This window comes from Camelina sativa, chromosome 8 (genome assembly GCF_030686135.1).
Source record: "Camelina sativa cultivar CO46 ecotype springtype chromosome 8, ASM3068613v1".
NCBI lineage: Eukaryota > Viridiplantae > Streptophyta > Magnoliopsida > Brassicales > Brassicaceae > Camelina > Camelina sativa.
The window spans coordinates 3,047,414-3,070,746 of record NC_141887.1 but is presented as its reverse complement, the minus strand read 5'-3'; the positions used below and the strand labels follow the sequence as shown (position 1 = coordinate 3,070,746).

Sequence of the window (23,333 nt, the reverse complement as noted above, 5' to 3'; positions counted from 1 at the left end):
GAGCGAGTATAAACATTAAATATTAAACCCATTAAAAAGCGGGTTTTGCGGGCCTGGTCCAAACAGATTGCAGGCTTTAGCGGGTTATATCCGCGGGTTGGCCGGTCGGCCCGTGGTCTTCAAATATTGAAATAATAATAAATATCTAATATAGATACATAACTATTTTTATATAATTTTAAATATATATCTTTTAAAAATATGTGGTAACACAAATAATTTAATGTAAAAAAATTAAAACATCAGTAAAAAATTAATATAAATATTAATTTTATTTATTTATTTTTTAAATTATTATTTATTACTTTTACTTTATTTTAATATATTTTTTTATTAATTTTCTTTATTTTTTAATATATTATTTAGGCCCACGGGCCAGTCCGCTAAGCCGCTGGGCTTAGCGGAGCGGGCTTGGACATACATAAAGTTAATAAAATTTTAGATTTTTTTCAGCATATAATGTGATTTGAATTTTTATAAACGGATATATATATTAAAAATTGTCTTAGGATATTTGTAACCAAACAAGTATATCCACATATAGAGCTTGAAATACATTTTTGGAGTACAATAGGGTGCCATCACTTTTTGCCAACTTCGGTCGGGTTTTTAACTAAAATTATAACCGATTCAATTATCCGGATCCTCTTTAAGATTGCCGAATATTTTGGGCTAGTTTTTAATCCATACCATACTTATTTACATCCAATTAATGCTCATTGTATCTTAGGAAAGATCTAATTTGCATGCCGAATTTTTCGGACTGAGTTTGACAAAAAGAATTGATAACCCAAATTATGTAATCACATCCTCTTAATCACATCTCTATAATATAGCAACTAATTCAAGATGAATACATCTTAGGAAATATCTAATTTGCGTTTAATAAACGATTACATATTTGGTAAGATCTTATTAGCTTTAAATGTACACTATTAATTCAATAATATCAACTCAGAATCATAATAAGAATATGCTAGATCATTCATTCCTAAATCATAATTAACAAATCGTAAAATGTATATTCTCAATTTGCGAATCAAGAGTTTTTACAAAACTCTATCTACAATCTTTAACAATATATATATCAATAAAATAATAGACCCATGGTGTACCACGGGGTAAAACCTAATTCGTAAATTATATATGTACGTTTGAGTACTTTTACTGGTGTATAAATTATCTCTTCATCGGAGACCGCAAGACAAAAGAATGTCGAGAGAACATTGCTTGAGGAAGGAATCGCTGCTGCAGCTGCCACACGAAGTAGTAGAGGGAATCCTGGAGAGTGTTGCGGTGAAGTCTCTGCTGAGATTCAAGGCTGTATCGAAGCTATGGAGATCAACAATTGAGTCCCAATGCTTCCAAGGAAGACACTTCACGCATCGTCAACGATCAGGAGATCCAGATGTTCTCATGGTGTCCGTAACTACCCACCTGGACATTGACACAATAAGAACCCTGGTGTTGGGTTCATCCTCATCGGTCAAGATCCCTTTTCCTTGGGAGGAGACGACGGACAAGAACTTCTACTTGGTTTCCCATAATAGCTGTGACGGCCTCCTTTGTCTCTACAATCCCTACAAAGCTTTTGTGGTCAACCCGCCACTAGATGGTATCGGGCTCTTCCTCCTTGTAACTTTCAAGGACCCTATGATCATCAAATTCTCTTCAACAGTGAGCACGGATTCTCTAGGCTTGGATTCGGTAAAGACATATTCACGAGCACATATATACAAGCTCGTTTGGCTATACAACTCTTTTGATTTAGGCCTAGAAAACGCTACCACATGCCAAGTTTTTGACTTTACCACCAACGCTTCTTATCGCGTTCTTGCTCCCGTTAATCCTGTGTTTGTTGATGGGTCGCTTCATTGGTTAGCCGACTGCCTAGAAACCAAAGTTGTATCTTTCGATCTTCACACTGAAGCTTTTCAAGTCATCTCTAAAGCTCCCTTTTTCAAGTCCTCCTATCGTTACGGGATGGTCATGTGCAACCTCGACAACCGCTTGTGCGTATCCGAGATGAAACGGCCACACCAAGTGATATGGTCGTTCAATTCAAACAACAAGACATGGGACAAAATGTATTCTATAGAACTGGATTTAACTCTTGCTTTGCATGGTATCCCAAGATTTACATGTTACCCTCTCGTGCCACTAGCAATTTTAAAGAAGAAGAAGTTGTTGTTTTATGATCGTATGCGATGTCGACAACTATTTACACGTGACTCAGAAACCAAACGAGATGAAGTCGCTTTCTCGGGTGAATTCATTGGAGTTTATGTTTGTTATTTTCCTAGTTTAATCTCTATTTTATAGATTTGGTTACTGCCAATGCAATAATGTAACATTTGCTTCTTCCATCAACTATTTATTTCTCAAGATGTGGTTGTGATGGTACCATGATTGCTTCAAGTACTCTTTTAAAGTTCTCAAAGTTATATGGTGATTCTGACTCCTCTAGGTTTGCATTTCGATCATTTAACAATTTTTATGGATAATAATCATTCACCAAAGATTAAAACACTCTATATACCTTTCTCCTTGTGTAATAATGTCCATCATCAAATTCAAAGAAGCTTCTCACAGTGCCAAATTTTTTTCTACAAGTCTAAAAATATATATGGGCACGATTGCAATTATGACCTAAATTAAAGGGCCAATTACATAAAATGAATAGATGAAATTGGGGTTTGTCGTCCATGTCGCTTCAATCTACCTACAGCTCTCTGCGTCGATCTCGATCCCGATAACGATCATTCCCCTCCAATTCTCCGGTGAATTAATCCTACTCGTCGCTTTCTTCGTTCTACACACTCCTCCGTTTAACCGTGGAGATCGTCAAATCCTATCCATATCAAGCCCTGACGACGGCGTCGTAGCTCTGATTGTCTTAAAAGGAGGGGATCTATAGATATTGAGGAATTTTTGGGAGTGTTAGGGGGAACGAAAGAATGGTGGAGCCGGTGAACTCTTCGCTTGGGAAAATGCTCTTGGACGAAGTTAGTCCAGTGGTTATGGTTCTATGTACGCCCCTTGTTGAAGAGACGTTCCTCAAGAATGGTCTATCCTTTGTGGAGACGCTTAAGCCATTCTGCAACTTTAGTAACATCGATGGTGAAATTTCCTGATTTGATTGCCAAATTTGTGATTCTGTGTTCTGTGTGTTACAACTCCCTCGACTTTTTTTTTTTTTTTTTTTTTTTGTTGTGGTGCAGTGCCTGTTCGGACATCAAGCGATCAGCTTTATAGGTTAAAGAAATTCACATTGAGATTGTTTTATGCCTCCGATATCAGACAACCAAACGTTGAGGTATGTAAAAATTTGCCTTGATAACCGAGAATATATTGAAATCATTACCTATCTTTAGCAAGAAGGCAACGTGAAAGAAGATGGGTTTGGGTTAGGCGTATGCTCGTTTTTGTAGTACCTTTCTCCAGTCTGTATCTCTCGTGTTGTTGAGCTCAAATTTTGATTTATGTTTACTTATGGTTAGGTTGCAAAGCAACGGCTAGAACAAGTTATTAGTCTAGCTGGGGAGAAGGATTTTCAGGATTTAAAATCTGACCCTCCTCAAATTACTGATATACTCTCTAGTAAGTCTCTACTCATCAAGTGTGCTTTTATGATCATACGATGTCTTTCTTTATTCTTACCTTCATGCGCTACTTCTTCTTTCTTAGTAATCCAGAAGTCGAATCTCTAACTCGTTGCTTTTTTAATGCTTTGCTCCCTGCAGATCCAGAGTCTGAAATCGCACCCACATGGTTTCAGTATTACAATAAAGAACTTATACGTACATTGTCCTTTTCAGACCACGAAGCTTTTGATCATCCTGTGGCTTGTAAGACATTAAATGGGTTTTAGAAAATCATTGTTGTTGTCTTCTCTCTTTAAACTAGGTTTGACGATCTATTATGTCTCATAGAGTTTTCTGTTGACTACCAAACAATTTGAAATGTGCTTTTAGGTCTCTTGGTTGTTTCATCAAAAGACGAAGAACCTATACATAAATTTGTACATCTTTTCAACACCAATAGATTACCTAATGATGGTGTAATGAACCCAAATATTTTGAAGCATTACTTGTTGGTGCATGACAATCAAGATGCAACAACAGAGAGGTATCTGTTCCTTATCCCCTCGTGTATGATTAGATTTTCGTCATAATTTTGTAGGTGTCAAATGTAATGTTTTAGTTGACTGGATTCTAATTCTTCTGTAGAACGTCTAAAGTTCTGTCTGAGATGAGAAGTCAATTTGGGAATAATGAATGCAACTTACTTTGCACTAATTCATCTAAAGAGGGGAACGTGGAACATCAGTCTAATCCTTGGGCTTCATTTGTAAGTCACTCATCAGAACTTTTATACAGCGTATTTTTCAAGGTCATTCATCAATCTATGTCAATTTTGTAAGTCATTATGTTGATTACCAATTCTTCTGAAAGAAATCAAGTGTTTCGGCCGACAAACTTGGATGTGCTCTCACTGGTGACGATATTGTGGAGGTATTTTTTTAAAACTCCCGACTGCTAGTTCATTTTCTTGCTGATTAGTTTCACATCTTTCAACAGTTTTGGAATGTTTTAACCTATGGTTTTACTTTTCCTGGCATATTTGGAGCAGATCAAAGATCTGATGCAAGAGTTTGCTTCCAGGCATATTATTCCTTACATGGAGCAGAAAGTTCGAGAACTTAATCAACAGGTTAGCTTTAGATATTCTAACAAGTTATTTGTTTGCTTTACTTAGGCTTCTGTTGTTCTCTTTCTTTGTCGTTTAGTTTGCATTTTGTTGTGTCACCAGATTTCTGCAACAAGAAAAGGTCTAAGAAACCAGATAAAAAACTTATGGTGGAGAAAAGGAAAAGACGAAGGTCCGGATGCGACCAAAGGTTCAATGTATGCGTTCTTGAAGTCCTTTCTCCTTTTATGATTACATTAACATAATTCTAAGCTCTAACGATTTTGCTTCCACCTTTGAAGGTATACCTTTAGCTCCACTGAATCTCAAATTAGAATTTTGGGTGACTACGCCTTCATGTTGCATGATTATGAACTTGCGTTGTCAAGCTATCGGTTAATATCAACAGATTACAAGCTTGATAAAGCTTGGAAGCACTATGCTGGTGTTCAGGTAGCTTCACATTTATGTAATAATGTTTATGTAAAGGTGTTCCTGTGGCATTATTTTTAATCAATTCGTCATATCTTTAGAAACTTACATGCAGTTTAGGTTCGCCATTGTTTTTCACTTTATGTCCTGTGGTTGCTTCAATAGTTCATCGTCATGTCTTTAGAAACTTACATGCAGTTTAGGTTCGCCATTGTTTTTCACTTTATGTCCTGTGGTTGCTTCAATAGTTCATCATTGATTGGCCATTGTTTAGTTTTGCTAAAATTTGCGCGGACTACTCATCTTTTCATGGATGTTTGGAAGGAAATGATGGGACTTGCATATTTCATCTCAGACCAGTCAAAAAAGGAAGCTGAGTACTGCATGGAAAATGCATTTAGCACTTATATGGTATGTCTTTATAACTCACACTTTGATCTGTAACAGTTCTTTTAGTGAATGACTATCAATTACTTAAATTGGTGTTTATTATAAGCAAAACATAAAACTGAAATACTAATGGTCCAATATAAGTAAGTGACGCGGTTGTCTTAAACATGCTTTAAAAATTTCTTGCAGAAACTTGGGAAGTCTGGCTTCCAAAATGCTACGAGATGTGGGCTCTGGTGGGCAGAGATGCTAAAGGCTAGAGATCAGCACAAAGAAGCTGCTTCTGTTTACTTCCGCATATGTGGAGAGGTGCTTCTTTTTATGCCTTCAGGCCATATACATATTGTACAATTGCTAACTTTTACATCTTTTGCAGGAACCCTTGCACGCTGCAGTCATGTTGGAGCAAGCTTCTTACTGCTTCGTGTTAACTAAGCCAGCGATGCTACACAAGTATGGATTTCATCTAGTTCTCTCAGGAGACCACTATAAAAGTTGTGATCAGGTACATGTCACTTTGCTGAAAGAGCCCAAGCTTCGTACATGATTTGCATTCTAAAGAACACACATTGTGTGCCTTTTCCAGGTTAACCATGCAATTCGTACATACAGAAGTGCAATCTCTGTTTATAAATCAACTACATGGAGCCATATTAAAGACCATGTATATTTTCATATTGGACAGTAAGTTTTAAATGTGGTAAATGTAGGTCTTGTGAGATGTATGGTTTAGAAATTATGGTCTGAAACTTGCTATGAAATTATTTGTTCAGATGGTATGCAATTGTTGGGATGCATGATGTTGCAGTTAGAAACATGCTCAAAGTGCTGGACTGTGGCTACCAATCCAAGGCAACCCAAGAGATTTTTCTCAGGGACTTTTTCAACATTGTTAAGGTGCCTAGCCTGTACTTATGGTCTAATATGCTCTATGAAGCTTCTAAGAAAGAAAGATAGCGCTTACAATAGTTTCTTAGTTTATAGAACACTGTTTTTATTTTCACTTTTCTGTCATTTTAAAGAAAACTGGAATGAAGCATGAGGTGGTGGGACTTCAACTTCCAGTTATTAACATGTCGTCTCTTCAAGTTATATTTGAAGACCATCGCACTTATGCATCTCAAGCTTCTGTAAGTTTCGTATTCACTCTTTGGAATTATGTGTACATATTGCTACACACCGTAGTCTTCCTAGGATGTATACTCCATTGTGAACAACATACTTCGCATCAGATTGGTTAAGATTCTTGGATTACTTGCAAATAAATAATCTTTATGCATCATTCAGTTGTTTTCTTTTCATTAATGGTGAGTGTGCATCTTCTGAGTACCACTATAATTCACATGTCTTATGGTCAGGCTCTTGTAGAAGAGAGCAACTGGCAATCACTGGAAGATGATATCATTCCATCATTAAATTCTGGCAAGTCAAACTGGCTGGAGCTACAGTCAAAGCTTCTGCCAAAAAAATACAAAGAATCAAATGTTTGTGTCGCTGGAGGTATGAAGGTTGTTGTTAGCTGCATTTGCTGTTTACCTCAATCACACACAACATTCTTTACAATTATCCTGCATTTAACTTATATTGAAATCTGAAGGGAAAAATAAGGCAATCTCGTCGATCTAAAATAAGCACAGCTATGTCCAAAATCTGTTTTGCCTTATGGTGCCAGCAGCAGGATATTTCAATTTAATCTACGGTCTTGATTTGACTATTTGAAATGAATATCGTTGAAACGACTAGCTTTGGTGGTTTTGCATGGAGATATGGAAGAGTGAGAGAGAGGGAGTATCATGTTTCTTTATTTGTGACATCATAGTATCTGTAAATGTTATCACTTGAAAGGAAGGGAAAATATCTTTTGGACATGATATCTGGTGTAGCATGTCTGAACTTTTTTGTATTTGTGGATTCTTACTTGCTTGTTTCTCATTGTTTTCCATTGTTTTCAGAGTCAGTGAAAGTGGATCTGGAGTTTAGGAATCCATTGCTAATTTCTACTTCCATAACAAGCGTGTCTCTCATCTGTGAACTTTCCGCAAATTCTGATGACCTAAAATTAGGTATGCTGTTTCTGTTATTTGATGTTCACTTTAATTTTATACATCCTTCATTTTGTATATGCGAAACTTATCTCCACATTTGGACTTTGTAAAGTAGATAATGAGCCAAGTAGCTCAATCTTGGGCCCTGAGAGTTCCACAGGACATAATCAGTAAGCAGCTAATCTCCGAAGTCTGGTTTCTGTCAATTTTTTTTTACTTATATTTGAATGATAAGCTGTGCCATCTATGTCAACAATACCACAGGGTTACAACCTCTGGTGTTTCTTCTTTCACTTTGTCTGAAGTGGATTTCACATTAGGTGGAGGCGAGAAAAAATTGGTCAGTCTGCTAAATTAGATACTTGGAATATATTTTAATATTTAAAATTTTCCTCTTGTGTATATAGAGAACAATGTTCTTTAAAGTCTTGGTGTTTCACTTGTAGCTGGTCTTTACTCTACTTTATCAAAATTTTGAATTGCATGTGTTTTCATTTCAGAAGAAAATTATGAAATAATTGCTTGGTCAAATGTGCTAAGAAACTAATCAACAAGTCGTACTCTATTATTGCCAAGTTGTTGAAAATTTGAGACTATGGCCTCATTGCTACTAACCTTAATTGAAGACACAATGTTGAATTTCCTTGATCTTTTGTAAATTTTGATTATTATATCTTCCTTTTGCTCACTGTATCTCCTTGGCGAAGTTCTGAGGATTTATGTAGCTTGTTACGCCTTACTTATGGTTTTGATTTTTTCTTGTAGGTGAGACTTACTGTTACCCCTGGTGAAGAAGGTATCCTCAAAATTGTCGGTGTAAGGTGGGAGTTGTCTGGCTCCATCGTAGGTGTGCATTACTTCCAATCTGTGCCTGTAAAGGCAAAAACTGCCAAAGGAAGAAGGAAAAACAAACTTACACCCACTGATGCCTTGAAGTTTTTAGTCATCAAGGTGCAAATTTTTCCTCTAAAGTTTAAATTTTTTATGATTTGTTGCGACCTCTTAAGTTTAGAAATTTTGAATGTGCAGAGTCTACCCAGGCTTGAGGGTTCAATTGATCATCTGCCTGAGAAATTGTATGCTGGAGATCTACGTTATCTTGTTTTAGAGTTGAGAAATAAGTCAGAATCCCCAATAAAGGTAGTTTTCTTTTACTGATCAACCGTTTTGTTATGCAATTGTGTGGCTGTTGTCTATGAATTTGGTTTGTTGTCTGGTTTATCATATTTATTATTCTTGCTTGATGATTAGATAATGTGATGCGCTAAATATCCACTGGCTTATTCTTGTGCTAACAAAGTCTGTCTGTCCTTGCAGAATCTTAAAATGAAAATTAGCCATCCAAGATTTGTAAGTCCTGGAAACTATAAAGAAGAGCTGACAACCAAATTTCCAGATTGCTTAAAGAAGGGCGATGAACAAAATATTCTTCAGCCTGAAACAAATAGAACAAGAAGTGTATTTGCATTTCCAAAGGTCTGTGGCAAACCTTCTCCTCAAGCCACAAAGGCGAATGTGCATTTGAGGTTATTCTAACTAACATTGTTTTGAATGCTGATCTCATTCAGGATGTATCACTGCAAGGAGACGGATCTTTAAGGTGGCCTCTTTGGCTTCGAGCTGCCACCCCAGGAACGATATATTTGTATTTTACAATATACTATGAGATGGAAAATGTATCAAGCATCATGAAATACCGCACCCTAAGGATGCATTATAATTTGCAGGTGAATTTTGTAGGCCGCATTTCTATGGTATGGGCAGATCTGTATTGGCTAACAAGTCTAATCATTTCTATATCGTACATTTTCTTCTAGGTTTTACCGTCTCTACAGACCTCGTTTGAAATCACCCCCTCTCCATCAAGATTGCAAGAATTTCTTGTGCGTATGGATATCGTGAACCGTGCGAATTCAGATTGTTTCCAAATTCACCAGTTGTCAACAGTTGGGTGCCGGTGGGGCATCTCATTGCTTCAGCCTGTTGATACAATCTTACCTTCCAAGTCTCTACTCGCTGGGCAAGCTTTATCATGTTTCTTTATGATAAAGGTCGTTGGAACCAATAAATTTCATTTAATGCATTTCTAGTAGCTAGTTGATCTTTCTCTTTTTCAAGTCTGAAAATAGAATGGTGTTGATATTTGCAGGATTGCAGAAAATCCGGGACTGAAGACGAGAAAAACATGTCCCTTCCTCCCAGCCAAACTGACGTAAAATTGTTTACTCAGGACGATGATGAAAAGCTTTTCGATATCGTTAACTCACCTATAGCAAGCTTTCATGAAAGTGAAAGGTCATGTCAGGGACCCTCAGCTCAGGTAAGCGAAAATCCTCTTTCAGGGAATCTTATGCGCTAGAGATTTTTTTGAAAGTATCTATTACTCTCTTAAACACAGTATCACTTCACTGGTAACTTAAATTTGTATGATGAAACAGGCAAGTGCAAATACTGTTGACTTCATTCTAATCTCTCGCCTGGAAAAAAGCAGCAATCCGTCAGCAGTTTCTGATTTACCAAAGATTATGTCTCACCATTCATGTCACAATAGGTAAGAGTATCTGCAAAATTGTCTTTCTTGAGTTTTCAAGCCTATTTGCCACTTATAATCCCCTTGTTGTTCAATTACAGTATCAGAAGCTCGAGCCCGCTGTCGTGGTCACTAGGCGGTCCCCGAACCATAGACCACGACTTTTCCACCTCCTTGTGTGAAATAAAACTAAAAATGGTAATCAGAAACACATCTGATGGATTATCATCTGTGACCATCAACACCATTGATTGTCTACCAGACGCAGCAGTACCAACTTCTTCCTCTGGAAACCAATCCGGGTGGCGCTACGTGCAACCCGTAGCAGAGGAAATGAAACTAACTTCAGATGTCATGGGAAGCCGTCTGGGCAAACCGCCATCTTCCATGGAAAGCTCACCTCCTTTCTTATGGTCAGGTTTAAGTTCCACAAAGGTCCAAATCCAGCCATTATCCACAACCGAGATCCCGCTGCAGATATCAGTTTTCTCTCCAGGTATCTACGATCTCTCTTCATATAAACTTAACTGGGAGCTTTCTGAGCATGGAAGTGCATCATCAGGGATATGTCAAGGATATCCTTATTACCTTACTGTTCTTCAGTCTGAGTGAGCTTTTCTAGATCTCTTTAATGGTTGGATGTGTCCAATATTAAAGCATGAGAATATTCTATTATGATGTGCCATTGTCCTCTTGTGTATTCATTTTGATGGTTTATGTATACGTCTGAATTTTCAAATTTTGATTGTAGTAAGTTTGTTGTCAAGAAATTGTTTTTGTAGGAAAAAGATGAATTTTATTTGATGCTAAAAGGAAAACCAAAAAAGATGTATCTTTTGCGGAATAAAAGGCTACAGAGAGTCAGAGACTATATCCTGGCCTATTTAAGGTTTCTAAATTTTATTTACTGAGCTGAGTTCATTTATTTCGTTTATGGAATATGTGATTTATAAAAAAATTAAAAATTGAGAAATTAAAAATGCATAAGAAAACTGGATTTCATGGAGGATAAAATGATATTGGTGGATGCCGAATTATTTTTTAAGGGTTCACTAATTATCGAGAATTTAAACAAAGTCGGATGTTTAACAAAATTAAAATAAAAATGGTGTCGGACGCTGAATTATATTATTATTAGTGATAATAAATACATTTACATTATTAACAAAATAAATGAGATACAGTGCGACTAGCTGTGTATTTCGATTTTGGGGTATTTTTTTCATCAAATAATGGGATCATAATTATACACTAGTTACTGCAAAACAAATAAGGAAACAACAAACATAGATTTTTTACCTTATATGGAAAGTAGTAATTATTGAATAAAATGTTTCCTCAGCATTCTCAAGTTTTAATATCACAAACCGGAGAACTTCGGTTATCCATAGAACATAAAATTAGCATCTCTCAAATTTAAACTGGTGCTCATGGTTACACCAATATATACACATACAACAACTCCTTATATATATATAAAGGTAAAATAATGACAAACACCAACCTCCAGCTACTTGGATGGCCTACAACACCATTGATACTATTACTACTACATTGCCTTTAAAAGGAAAGTGTATTAACTTTAGAGAAGTAGAATCATTTCGGATGATATTTTCGGATTGGACCATACTACCTATCTGCAACTATAAGACTGAACCTTTTCCATCTAGAAGACGGATTTGGTGAGTTTTGGTCGCGGTTTGATGATGATGCTTTCGTAGGGCTTAGCTTGTTCAACTTGGATGTAATCTCTTGTTTTAAGAACCTGCAAAAATTTGGCAAAACAATTAAGACAGATTCAAGATCAGAGCTTCTTTTTTGTTTTGTTTAGGGTTGTGTTATGGAAAACATACCAGGGTTTCGAAAAACATTCTCGATGCTTCTTTACGGGTTTTTCCAGCCAAAAGTTTGTCTGCCACAAGAACATTCTTCCCATTCTCAGCTTCTTTGTCAAATAACGTCTGGAGATACTTTGCCACAGCCCTATAAGTAAAGAGAATCAGAATCATTCATAAATTCAAGCCCATCATGTGTTTCACATGATAGAAGCTAAAATCTGCAGAAGTTAACTGTACAGACCTAGTACGAGAAGACCATCCACTGTTCTCTAAAAGACAAGTTTGGTCACCATATTGTTCGTCATCGCCCTCATGATCTTCATCTACTTCATCATCATCCACGTTCAAAAAACCTGAAGAGACAGAATGCAAGAAATTAATAGGCAGAACCATTGAAAAATCATGGGAATAGCAGTATCGTGTATTAAAATCATGCTCAAGAGTTTAAGCTTGTTTAGTCTATAAACCAGGGTATGATGACCAGAGTTTTAATATCCATTGATTAGACGGAAAGGATACAGACCATTTGCATAAATTATAATTGAAATTCAAAAAGGCTTAGAACCTGTGTCATGTGGAACTTCCATCGTATCCATTTCCTACACCATAAGATAACAAGAGAGTCAAAGGCATGTCTTACTTGAATGATGATATGAAGCCACTAAGAAACTTACATCATTGTCTCCCATGAGACCATCACGAGAAGTAGGTTCTCCATCTAGTGCACTTTGCATATAAGCCTCCTCATTAGATATCTCATTATGTGGTTCAAAACTGTTATAAGACTCTATCTCTGGATTCACCCCGTCATTAGTCGCTTCCACAATAGGTTCATTGCAATTTTCCAAAGCCATATTACTCAAATCACCAGCTTCTACGCATCCAGTTTCCGTAGAGCCAACTGTGTTATCGCAAGGAGTCTGATCATCTATCCCAATCTCACACACTTCAACTGATGCATCCGCTTTCTTATCTTCATGTGGAACTTCATCTTCAACTTTCAAGTCCGTCTCACTGAAAATGGGGTTGTTATCTATATCTCCTTCAGCAATTTCAATAACGTCAGTGCAACTTTTTGCATTAAGATCCGCACAAACATCTTGCCCGCCTTCTCCATCATGGTTTTCATGGGATCCTTCCACCTCTAAATCCTCTACACGGTCGAGTTTTTCCTCAGATGGCATTTGACTGACGTCATCATTCACTACAAGATTTAATTCATCAGCAGCTCCATTGCCGTCCTTCAAAACTTCCAAGTCAGATATTTTTTCAGCAAGCTCATTATCATCTTTCATCTCTTCCTGTTGGTTTATGATTTGCTCCTCCTGTGGGTGAGTATGAGCCTCACCAGGTTGCTCCTCGGAATCATTTGGGTGAGCTTGAGGAGCAGAGCTTTCTTCCCTTTTATTTTCTTCCACGGCCGTAACAGAACATTCATTATCTTCCACCACTCCAACAGAAGTATGACGGTCATCATTCTCAATTATCATGATTCCTCTTAGATCATACGGCTCATTGTGCAGAGATACTAATTCCACTGACATACCTGAAAGTCATTGAAAAAATAGTATCTGTGTAACTGCAGTTAACAAGAACTATTGACAACATTTTAGCGTCACGACCTTACCAGTGAATATTGGCTCCTTCAAGAGTCCATCCTCCAAAGCCTGCCTTTGAAGCATTACGATTTCCGAAATGGTGCAAGGTGCCTTCTTTCGCACACGGCGTATATCTTCAGTGTTTGTCAGTTGTTGACGTATGATGCTAAATAGAAAAGTAGGCAACATCAGAAGAAAACAAATATAAACTGAGATAAAGGTCAAACTATTTCGATCCTAGTCCTAGGTAAACCAAGAACTTCTATGAAAGGTGCACTTGTAGCAATGAAATAAAACAAGGTATAAGAAAATCAGATATAGATAAACATACTCGCCATGCAAGACCATAGGGTCATCCATTAGAACCTTCCTCTTTGTGGTAGTAGAGCGGGGAGCAGATCGTAACCGTTTTGTAGATACTGCTTCAAGCACAGGAGTAGGCCTCATTTTCAGAAAGGATGATTTTCCAACTGAAAAAAAAAAAAAAGTAAATGATAATTGATCCATAAAGCTAGCTCAAAGAGCAATAGAATGGATAAAAAGAACAGGCAAAGGAACCAAAATAAACTGATACCTAGGATAGAAGACAACAAATCATCGTCATCAGGGACAGAATCTGCAGTTCTCTTTGACTGAATCAGTCCAACTGACTCAACAGAGTTCAAACTTTCTGCAGTTAGTGTGCTCTCAGTAAAAGTGCGTTTCTTCCCAGTAATGTTATTATTTCCCGCATCATCATTACATGTGCCAGGATCTTCTTTATCTGGCGTAGATTCAACCATGAAATCATTTCCATCCCCCTGTCTGTTAGGTGCAGCTAATACCTTCTCAGGTGCAGGCAAATCAGAATCAGTAAATCCCGTCAAACTTCCTAACTGTTCATCAGTTGCATTCGCATTATTCAGCTGCTCATCTGGTGGCCCATCTCCTTGTAAACTAGAATCTGTTTCCTGATTTACCACAATGGCAAAATGATCTGGCAGAAACAATAAAAATTATAAGAATAAGGCAGGCACTAAGACGTCGCATTAGGTTTGCAATATAGTGGCCAACAAACCTCGGTTCTCTTCTGCAGGGGACTCAAGTAGATGAACAGCATTGGACTTATCAGTTACAACATCATTATCATTGGTTGCTGCCTCAGTCATTACTTGATCAGGAGCCTCCATCTCGGTGGTGATGTGAGAACAGCATGGAGATGTAACATGTACATGCTCTGCCCTTTCCCCGTCTGGCTCATTTTGTGTGTTGACATTTTCATCTATCTGTGACTTCTCTACCTCCACAGGGGTACCTGCTGATTCGGGGGCATTATCTTCAGCAGACAGGTCTTCCCCACGTTTATGCATCTCATTAGCATCCAGCTCCCCAGAGGCCTTCCTACCATCTTCTGCATTCAGATCCTCTACCTCCATGTGATCATCGCATGCCAGCTGCTCTCTGACACTAGACGAGTTTGGTACCTCAACTAATCCAGGAGTTTGAGGAGCTTGAGCATCTTCGATGAACTCATTATTCATAGCGAGATCTTCAACCTATCAGAAAGATATATTCATATGAAACAATGATAATAATAGCTCTTACCAGAAAACTAAACCAATTAGTCTGTGGAAATAAAGACTGGAAATTTCGAGTTTGCAATTTTGAAGTACATTCAGCCACAGGAAAAAAAATAATTAAGGTAAGCACTGTGAGTTAGGTGACAATTCTTCAGCAACTATATGTATGCCCCTCGAGAATTATGTCTCTGATGGTACGTACCTGCTCTTCATTGAAACCCCTGGGCATGGCTTCAGAAACTCCTTCCATCGCATCTTTTGTCCCGGGTGTTACCGCATCCAGATAGACATTGTGATCATTACTATCAACAAATATAGAATATATTCCATAAGTAAAACTTTTGATTGGTAACGCGCACATCCAAATTACACACCAAAAGACCTATCTAAGAAGGATAAGACTCACAGAATTGCAGTTCTAATTCACTATCTACTTACAGAACACACACAAAATCAAGATCTGGATGTCATGGAACTTAAAAAGCATGGTTACATAGCTAGAGAACACACATTCAAATGCCAAAACGGAAGGAAATTTATCATTCAGTCAACTCGAGTTCTTCCCTCATGTGAACATTTAAAATTTATGATAACAATCTGTCGTGTATGGAAAAATAGAAATAGGTAATGAACAGCTAAAGATCATATGGCTCATTCTACAGAGATACTAATTATTTTGAGAGAAACCATAGGGAAGCAAAAATGCAATTATGCAACGAAGAATAGAGCATAGACAATTAAAAAGAAAAACTGACCCTGGAACTCCCTCATCGTCGGATCCAATAACATCCTTATCCTGGAATACTGCCTGCACAACAATAGAGTTATATAAAAGATCACACCCAAAATTAGATAATAAGAGACGCTCTGATTTTAAATATGCAAAGCTTAACTAGAAAAAGAAAACATCAAAATCATCCAGACCCTACAACATGACTGCAACCTGACACTTCAGATTACAAGCTTTTCACGGTTCATGACTCCACAGCTGGATGCCAATCAGAGCTTCCAGCTGCTGCATCTACCCAGACCGTCCTAGTAGAGAGAAAGAACCCAAAATCTAGAAATCTACAGATAACCTCTTCATATCCATCTTTCTATATGGTTCTCCTATTTCTTGTTCCAAAATGACTTGAACAAAGAAGAAATTTTCTGTTTTATAAACCGAAAGTACCTCGTCAAGATCTAAAGCAGCTTGAGAAGTGTCGCCATCACCAAATCGCTCTGGAAAGGAATAAAAATGAGTTTGCTCATTAAGGCACAACTATCTCTACAAACAAAAGACATATGTAGCATGAAACAACCACTGACCATCTAATCCAAATTGTGACGTTGAGTATACAACACCATCCATGGTATCCTGAAGGGTGATCTGCTCTCTTGTACTAACATGATGATCAACGTAATTACTGCTGGACAGGGAAACGAGTAACAACTAAATAAAACTGCGTTCGAATAATTATGCATAATGGCTTAATAGTAGAATACGAGTGTGAACGTTAAAACATCAAGAAACCAACCCCTGAAAGATCTCATTGTCTGGAAGCTCAAAGTCATCAAGATCAAATGTCTCAGGCAACGTAATCGAGTGATATGGCGCTGTGGATTCTTCTGGGGGTAAGTCAACTGCAGCAGAGCGAAAAGCTTGCTTTACCTTAAGCAATGCCTCACTGCAATCATCGAAGAGGTAATTCACCTTTCTTGAATATATACGCACAACACCAAGCAGAAGATGACTAGACAATCGCAATGCAATTGGAGCTTCCGGAAAGAGAATAGAATCTGCTCAGAACAGAAATTACTTATATTAGGAAATATTTTAGATTAACAAAAACAATTTGTTACAACAAAGTAGAACTAGTGATTCAGTACTTCAATATGGACACAGTAGACCATGAGAATAAAACAACTCTCATGACCACTAGAGAAACAAAAGTATAAACTGAGAAAACCAGAAAAGGAATAAAATTTAGCTGCAGCTAAACCCTAATCTGGTCTAAATTACTGGGGAGGACTGAATCAGAGACTGAACATGAAAAGCAAAGGGAGCTAAAAATACTCACCAACGGAGACTCCAATATCAGTATCAGCCACCTGATTCTTTCGAAGCTTCCTCTCCAAATGGGCCGCAATCCATATTGTCCCAAGTGGTCCTTTCTTAGCTAATATAAACTGCGAGTAAAACATTCCTCGTCCTCTATACCCAAACCAAAAAAACCCTAAAAATTACAACAACAAAAAGAAAAAAAGGAACCAACTTTGTTAGAATTTTCACCATAAGAAATTGAGCTTCAAATACTGATCAGAGAACTAAACCCCTTTCCAATTCAGTAACATACGAACCAATCCTTCAAACCCAAAGATAAAAGTCAAAAAAAGTTTCCAAATTCCGACAACAGAATCCAAATTCAGCTCAAAACCGACAACAAAGTCTCTCAATTGCCACTGAGAAAAGACCGTAGACTACTTGGCGAGCTTCGTAAGTTAGAATACAGAGCAAAAGGGTAGATCAATTACCGAAGAATTCACCAAACACGAACAAACAGCTCGATTTGAACAGAGTCCTCGCTGAAACCCTAATTCGAGAAAACACCCAAATTGGGGAAAAGCAGAATCTTTAATACAAGAAACTCCTTTTTCTTCTTGAAGATCAGACACAACAGCGAACTACGCCTCAGGAAAACGTGAGAAAACAGTTAAAATTTTGGAGAATTTGCAAAATGCAAAGAAGAAAAATAAAAAAAGTTTCGAAATTTGGATCTTTGGTTCGATTATAATTTTTTTTTTGATTAAGTGAGGGATTTGGTGCGGCAAAGGAACACATGTTTCGTGACATACGTCGTGTTCCTATTGGCTAAATGATAAGCGGGTCCCGCAAGCTTAGATTTAGATCATTTTTTTTCCAACACTTTGTTGTTTTTGTCAACTTGTCCTAAACAGTATTTTTTTAACTTCATTCAATAATCATCAAATTTAGTTGAAATTTATTTCCACTTTTTCAAAACATTTCAACTCGGCGGCTTCTTTTGCCTCATTGCGGGAAATCTTAAAAACCCAAAAATTTCGAACTTTCTTCATGAAAACACACAAAAGATTCTTTTATTAGAGAGATCTGACTCAGACACTCAGACTCATACAACATTCTGATCTGCTGTATAATTTATAAGATTTAAGCCCAAGTATACTGGACAAGGTAAGTTTCGTGATAAATTACTTAATCCAAAAGTAACACGATCCAAAAAAAAAACCATGATTTTAAATCCTGATTTTTAAAATGTTCTATCGTATTGCATATTACGAAATTTTCTATCGTATTTTGAATCCCAAGTAGTAAAGATTTTAGTCAACGAGAGCAAGTGCAGTCTAATTCGTTGATTCTACTACTACAGGTAAAATATTACTACTAGTAGATTAAAAACGATTGTCTGGTTTTTTTGCCTTTGTCTGATTCGGATGCGTCCTGTGCCTACTGATTTACTAATCATCTAAATCTTCCAGGCTTTTTCAGATCATTGTGCTTTTTTGTTTTTACTCAGCTTCGAGATCAGCTGCAAACTGATCTAACCGCTCGGCTTCCAAATCAAAATCCCTTACTGTAGCGTGGTTCACTGATCCATCATCGAGGCTCGCATGTATCTGTCTCTTTGCATACCTGCATTCATACAGAAACAGAAAATACATGTAAGCAACAAATCAGACCCAAGACAGAACTCTTTAATGGCAATTAGGCGGAAATGATTCAGGAGAGTTTGTACCATCGACCCTGCATTGCTTCTATACATTTCTGTGCATCTACCCGATCCTTGAATCTTATTAGAACAACACCCTGTGGATGATGCTCACAGACCTGTAAAAGAAGAGATTTAGATTGGTACTCCAATAATAATCTCAACGTTCAACAAAGCTACATATGCAGCACAACCACAAGCTTAAGAGATCAACTGACACATCATTTTACCTTCACTGAGTCAAACGGTCCATGCTTCAAACTCTCCTCTTTCACGTCTTCCTCCAACTCACCAACCAGACCCTCATCAGCCTGCAAACAGAGTAAATGTGCAAGCTATATCAACTACTCTTAAAAAACGGTTACATTTCTCATACTAACTATTGGACAAGACCTTACCCTCAACTCAGCTGGACTGAACATGAAGCGCAGAACAACCGTTGCTGGTATTGAGACCTTAGCATCATCTGTACCACCTACGTTCAGATATCACAAGTTATCAGAAAGATGAAGAAAAGAATGATTTCTCTGTAACTCCTATATGGCTATATCCGGTTTCTAAACTTTTATTTTGATAGTCATTGAAAGGTTTCCTTGCAAAATTGATTAGGTTAAAGGTTTCTAGAGTCTTGTACTGGTTAAGTTTAGAAAATTTCACAACGAATCTGGTAAAGTATAGAGAACATATATACATCTTTCCCTACCAAAAGAAATGATAAACTTTCCAATGGTCGTACGGAAATGAATCTCTAGCATCTTTCTCTATTATGTGTCTTCTTCTAGAGATTAAGTTAAGTTTCTAGTACACAAAAGCGAAAACTTACCCCATCCAAGCAACTTTTGCTCCACCTTTTTAAGCTTCTTTTTCTTCTTGTTGTCGGTTTGCTTAGTTATAAATCTCTCCCCTGAGTGAAAAAAAAGAAAAAGAAAACGGTAAAAAGCTAATAAGAACCATATGCAACATATTGTCCAAACCAACGCCAAAGATGGGATGTTTTACATAACCCGTAAAGGAGTAAGATGTTATACAACAAATGTGCAACAGTATTCACCTTTCTGCTCAAACTTGGCTCGAGAAACTGACATGAGGAGCTTGTCAGCAGGACGTAACGGAGCCCCATCTAAGATTTTAATTGCCAAATCCACTGATGGCTCCTAACAAAAACAAAAAACAAATACACATGAAGAGAAAACAGAGACATCATTTAAGAATCATAACCTTATACATCCCATGACGGAAAATTTCAAGTATTTTCAGTACCTTCATGTAGGTGATAAGAGCATCGCCTTTTAATTTTCCTGTCCCCTTGTCACTGTAAAGCTTTATCCGAGGCTTACCAGTGTCATCCTGCAATGTTTATCAGAACCACAATGTTAGAGGAAACTTACAAATTTCAAAAAACAAGGAATGAATCACAAGATAGTGAGATTTACCTCCTTAATAATGCCGCATTTAGAAAAAACTTCAGCTACCTGTAATTAAAATCCCTACTATCAGTCTATATCAAAGCTTCAGGTATTCAGAATGGTAGAAAAAGTATGACCACAACTTACTTCCTCGAGGGTGACATCATCGGGCAACCCAGTAACATAAATATGTGGGTTCACTTTTAATTCAAACCACGAATCTGGAGGCTTGTTTGGTTCCTGAAAATGAATTTGACACTTAGAAACGTTTGCGAAATTTTTCATGAGGAAATGCAACACTATTTTCTTTGATACATACAACATAAACAACCATTATTAGTGTTGACCAAAAAAAAAAAAAAACAACCATTATTAGTAAATACAAAAATGATGGTAAAAGTAGTCTGCCAGTCCTAATATAAGTATGATGTCTAAGAACAATTTGGTCTTTCTTTCCCCTTTACGATGTGCATAACGGTGAAAAGGTAGTTTACCCAATTCAGCAGCTAAAGAAAATTCATTACTCCCCAATCAAAAAAGCCAGCACTCAAGGTATATCCAAGTGAGAACAAACATGATTTCGCGAAAAAAAACGTGAAGTAACATGCATGACCTCAAGAGAGAGAAAACGTGAAGTAACATGCATAACCTCAAGAAAGAGAAATGATAATTACTAAACCGAAGACAAAAGACAAGAACAAAAACCTTCTTTTCAGTTTCTGGCTCTGGTAGCTTTCTCTTTCCGTTACTGTTTATTTCAGCTGTTTCGTCAGAGCCATCTTCTTCTGTCTTACCAGCCGCCACGTCATCCTCAGAGTCATCCTTCTTAGTATCAAGAATGTTTATTGTTGGAAATACTTCGTCTTCCTTAGCAAATGTCATCTCTTCGAGTCCGTATGGGTCAACGCTACCAAGAGGTGGATCATCCTACAATCAACAGCATCAGCACTTGAGTAATAAAAAAAAAATTATTTACTCAAAAAGGTGCTTCTTATGAAAAACCAAGACAAGGGTAGATAATAATTGAGCAGGCTTGTTAGGTTTCCCGATATTCAGACAATCATAATAAGGTAAAGCCATGAGCCACCAAGCAAGACGACACATGAAATGATTCCACTCGTGACTTAGAAATCCAGGTGGGTAATCTGAATTCACCTGAACTTCCACTAAATTAGTAGAAACAAGGAAAGAATGATTGATTCGGTTGAGAAAACAAAGCCTTACCTGAGGAACCCATACTCTACGAGCTTTGTCCCATTTATATCTCGTTCCATCATCATCTGTGAACTCATCTTCGCCCTCTGGTGGTGAAGAAGCGCTTTCATGATCATCTTCAACAAGCTCAGTACCAGAGACAGAACCATTTTTCAACCTTTCAGCCTCCGCTTCTGCTTCTTTAATCTCTCTCTGCCATTTCTCAAATTCATCCTCGGTACTAGCAAAGGCTGCAGAAACAACATACTGTGGTAAGCGTCATCCTCACCTAGCAAATTATAGCATCGAAAAAAATCATTTTCTGTCTAAATAACTGACCAGAATTGTCTTGCTTCTTTTGCTTGGTTCCAGCATTAGATCCATTTATCAACCCAGATGCACCTGGTTAGATAGGAAATAGTAAGTGCCATTGATCTAGTAAACAAATCTACACTAGAAGAAAATATCAAGAATCCAATTATCTAGTAGTAGTGAAAAGGATACTACCTAGAGCTGCATAGCCAACCTCAGCTCCAGAAATCCTTGACATTAACTCGGGGATGGCAGAAAGTGGCTGCCATTCACTTCGTCCGTCAGCCCAGACGAGGGTAGTTGCTAATAGGTAACCGTTCCTGAAATGGTCTGTCCAGTCAAAACAATCAAGTAAAGTACAGCGCTTAATAGCCCGTTACAGAAAGAGACACAAGTTGGACAACAATCTTGAAAAAGCTTATCAATTACTTGTTGAATCGAAATTTGAGAAAAACATCTCATATTTGATTTTACAGTACATACTACATTCAATGTCAACATAGCTAGACATCTAATACAATAATAAGATAATACCTATAGATCCAATTTGTTTCTAACCCAGCTGTTTGTGAACGGCCTAGATGTCTTATAAACCTTAATACAACAAGGAATCTATTAGCATGAAAGACTTACCACATAGCTCAGGGAAGGTATATGGACCCAGGCTCTCCTGGTTTCCACCAAGAATGTACCAGCCAACATCAGTAGCTGCAGGTGTAAGCCCATCCACAACTCTTGCCCCTATAATTAAGAAAAGACAGGTTATCAAGATGAGTATACCATAGCACTAAAAAGAAAAAAAGTGTTTAGATGTAGCTATTGCCACAAAACTAAAGGCATAGACTGATTTTAACCATTACACATGTTACAAACAATGTCTTAGTAAATCCCCAGATACCCACACTGAGCAAAAGTCTCATACCACACATTACGACCCCAACACAGTGAAACACCAAAACAAAGATGAGAAAGACATCCTTGTCTATGTGACTAGTCTTTAAACTCATAACCTGGATTACACTACCTATGTGTAACTTGTTTGATTGACCTATGTGATTCCCATTATTCACAACGTGAACATATGTTTGCTCTCAGCTCCTTTATACCCTTAACCAAAAAAAATCTCCAAAATTATTCCGAGCTAAACACGACCACAAAATCCCCCAAATTCTCATCTCTGATCAGTATCCTCAAAACCCTAGGAACTCTCTCTCTCTCTTTCTCTCTATCTCTCTCACACACACACAATAAACAAATTCGAAACCCGCTACTTTAAAAAAAACACAGGCGTCGCGGTAAACCAGAGAAGAAACTAAGTATGAATAAGCGAAAGAAGAGGGTTTCTTTCACCTGTCGATGATGGTGGAAGCTGTAAATTACCAGAATCGGACATTATTCCCTCGTTAACCTCGGAAGATCACGAATACTGTTAAACGAACAACAAACCCCAAAAAAAAACAAGTGACGCGTTCGAGAGACGACGAAAAAATGTCCCAACAAAAGCAAAAGCAGGAGGACGAAGACGGTAGAAGACCGACCTTGTTTGGATACAGAGATATAATCTCATCCTTATCTCGGATAAACATAAACCAATACACGGCCCATTAGGCCC

At 37.4% G+C, this 23,333-nt stretch overlaps 3 protein-coding genes and 1 pseudogene across 9 annotated transcripts; 2 read left to right on the top strand and 2 right to left on the bottom strand.

The window, feature by feature from the left end:
* Window positions 1-1,212: 1,212 nt before the first annotated feature.
* LOC147939621 (F-box/LRR-repeat/kelch-repeat protein At1g09650 pseudogene) lies at window positions 1,213-2,322 on the top strand (annotated as a pseudogene).
* A 149-nt stretch (window positions 2,323-2,471) lies between these two features.
* On the top strand, window positions 2,472-11,066 carry LOC104705917 (uncharacterized). 6 transcript variants are annotated; one of them, XM_087461556.1, is made up of 28 exons: window positions 2,472-3,120; window positions 3,222-3,316; window positions 3,501-3,600; window positions 3,744-3,848; window positions 3,975-4,128; window positions 4,230-4,350; window positions 4,455-4,514; window positions 4,633-4,713; window positions 4,813-4,907; window positions 4,992-5,142; window positions 5,446-5,532; window positions 5,701-5,820; window positions 5,888-6,016; window positions 6,098-6,195; window positions 6,285-6,408; window positions 6,534-6,641; window positions 6,870-7,011; window positions 7,464-7,574; window positions 7,672-7,726; window positions 7,821-7,896; window positions 8,322-8,507; window positions 8,586-8,696; window positions 8,874-9,032; window positions 9,125-9,283; window positions 9,374-9,607; window positions 9,706-9,876; window positions 9,995-10,107; window positions 10,188-11,066. In XM_087461556.1, the coding sequence occupies exons 1-28, from the start codon at window positions 2,958-2,960 to the stop codon at window positions 10,696-10,698; spliced, it is 3,819 nt and encodes a 1,272-aa protein (XP_087317682.1). In that variant the 5' UTR covers window positions 2,472-2,957; the 3' UTR covers window positions 10,699-11,066. The 6 variants fall into 6 exon arrangements, 2 of the variants coding, with proteins under 2 accessions (XP_087317682.1, XP_087317681.1); XM_087461555.1 differs by having other exon boundaries at window positions 7,669-7,726; XR_015563787.1 differs by lacking the exons at window positions 8,874-9,032; window positions 9,125-9,283; window positions 9,374-9,607; ... (1 more) ...; window positions 9,995-10,107; window positions 10,188-11,066 and having other exon boundaries at window positions 7,109-7,574; window positions 8,586-8,695.
* A 139-nt stretch (window positions 11,067-11,205) lies between these two features.
* LOC104705916 (sister chromatid cohesion 1 protein 4) lies at window positions 11,206-17,998 on the bottom strand. 2 transcript variants are annotated; one of them, XM_087463598.1, is made up of 16 exons: window positions 17,599-17,998; window positions 17,145-17,300; window positions 16,602-16,863; window positions 16,393-16,490; window positions 16,256-16,305; window positions 15,837-15,889; window positions 15,284-15,383; window positions 14,580-15,057; window positions 14,097-14,498; window positions 13,854-13,992; window positions 13,552-13,688; window positions 12,599-13,470; window positions 12,490-12,523; window positions 12,166-12,277; window positions 11,940-12,069; window positions 11,206-11,851 (listed from the first exon to the last, which is right to left on the bottom strand). In XM_087463598.1, the coding sequence occupies exons 2-16, from the start codon at window positions 17,266-17,268 to the stop codon at window positions 11,753-11,755; spliced, it is 3,090 nt and encodes a 1,029-aa protein (XP_087319724.1). In that variant the 5' UTR covers window positions 17,269-17,300; window positions 17,599-17,998; the 3' UTR covers window positions 11,206-11,752. The 2 variants fall into 2 exon arrangements, with proteins under 2 accessions (XP_087319724.1, XP_087319723.1); XM_087463597.1 differs by having other exon boundaries at window positions 11,601-11,851; window positions 16,393-16,493; window positions 17,599-17,901.
* A 349-nt stretch (window positions 17,999-18,347) lies between these two features.
* LOC104705915 (uncharacterized) lies at window positions 18,348-23,272 on the bottom strand. The gene is made up of 15 exons (XM_087463599.1): window positions 23,072-23,272; window positions 22,355-22,462; window positions 21,917-22,051; window positions 21,749-21,811; window positions 21,440-21,660; window positions 20,921-21,142; window positions 20,363-20,455; window positions 20,243-20,281; window positions 20,070-20,156; window positions 19,861-19,963; window positions 19,633-19,713; window positions 19,208-19,284; window positions 19,040-19,120; window positions 18,837-18,928; window positions 18,348-18,733 (listed from the first exon to the last, which is right to left on the bottom strand). Exons 1-15 carry the CDS (start codon window positions 23,112-23,114, stop codon window positions 18,610-18,612), a joined length of 1,569 nt encoding a protein of 522 aa, XP_087319725.1. The 5' UTR covers window positions 23,115-23,272; the 3' UTR covers window positions 18,348-18,609.
* Window positions 23,273-23,333: the final 61 nt, after the last annotated feature.

Excerpts from the sequence above, each read along its gene's own strand:
- LOC104705916 (XM_087463597.1), bottom strand. The coding sequence starts at position 17,268 with ATGTTTTACTCGCAGTTTATATTAGCTAAGAAAGGACCACTTGGGACA. Across the intron at positions 15,058-15,283 it reads GGGGTTTCAATGAAGAGCAG|GTTGAAGATCTCGCTATGAA; the intron begins GTACGTACCATC and ends TCTTTCTGATAG. Across the intron at positions 12,070-12,165 it reads GGATGGTCTTCTCGTACTAG|GGCTGTGGCAAAGTATCTCC; the intron begins GTCTGTACAGTT and ends CTTTACTTATAG.
- LOC104705915 (XM_087463599.1), bottom strand. The coding sequence starts at position 23,114 with ATGTCCGATTCTGGTAATTTACAGCTTCCACCATCATCGACAG. Across the intron at positions 21,143-21,439 it reads GTAGAGTATGGGTTCCTCAG|GATGATCCACCTCTTGGTAG; the intron begins GTAAGGCTTTGT and ends TGTTGATTGTAG. Across the intron at positions 18,929-19,039 it reads GACCGTTTGACTCAGTGAAG|GTCTGTGAGCATCATCCACA; the intron begins GTAAAATGATGT and ends CTTCTTTTACAG.
- LOC104705917 (XM_087461555.1), top strand. The coding sequence starts at position 2,958 with ATGGTGGAGCCGGTGAACTCTTCGCTTGGGAAAATGCTCTTGGACGAA. Across the intron at positions 4,714-4,812 it reads TTCGAGAACTTAATCAACAG|ATTTCTGCAACAAGAAAAGG; the intron begins GTTAGCTTTAGA and ends TTGTGTCACCAG. Across the intron at positions 7,897-8,321 it reads GTGGAGGCGAGAAAAAATTG|GTGAGACTTACTGTTACCCC; the intron begins GTCAGTCTGCTA and ends TTTTTCTTGTAG.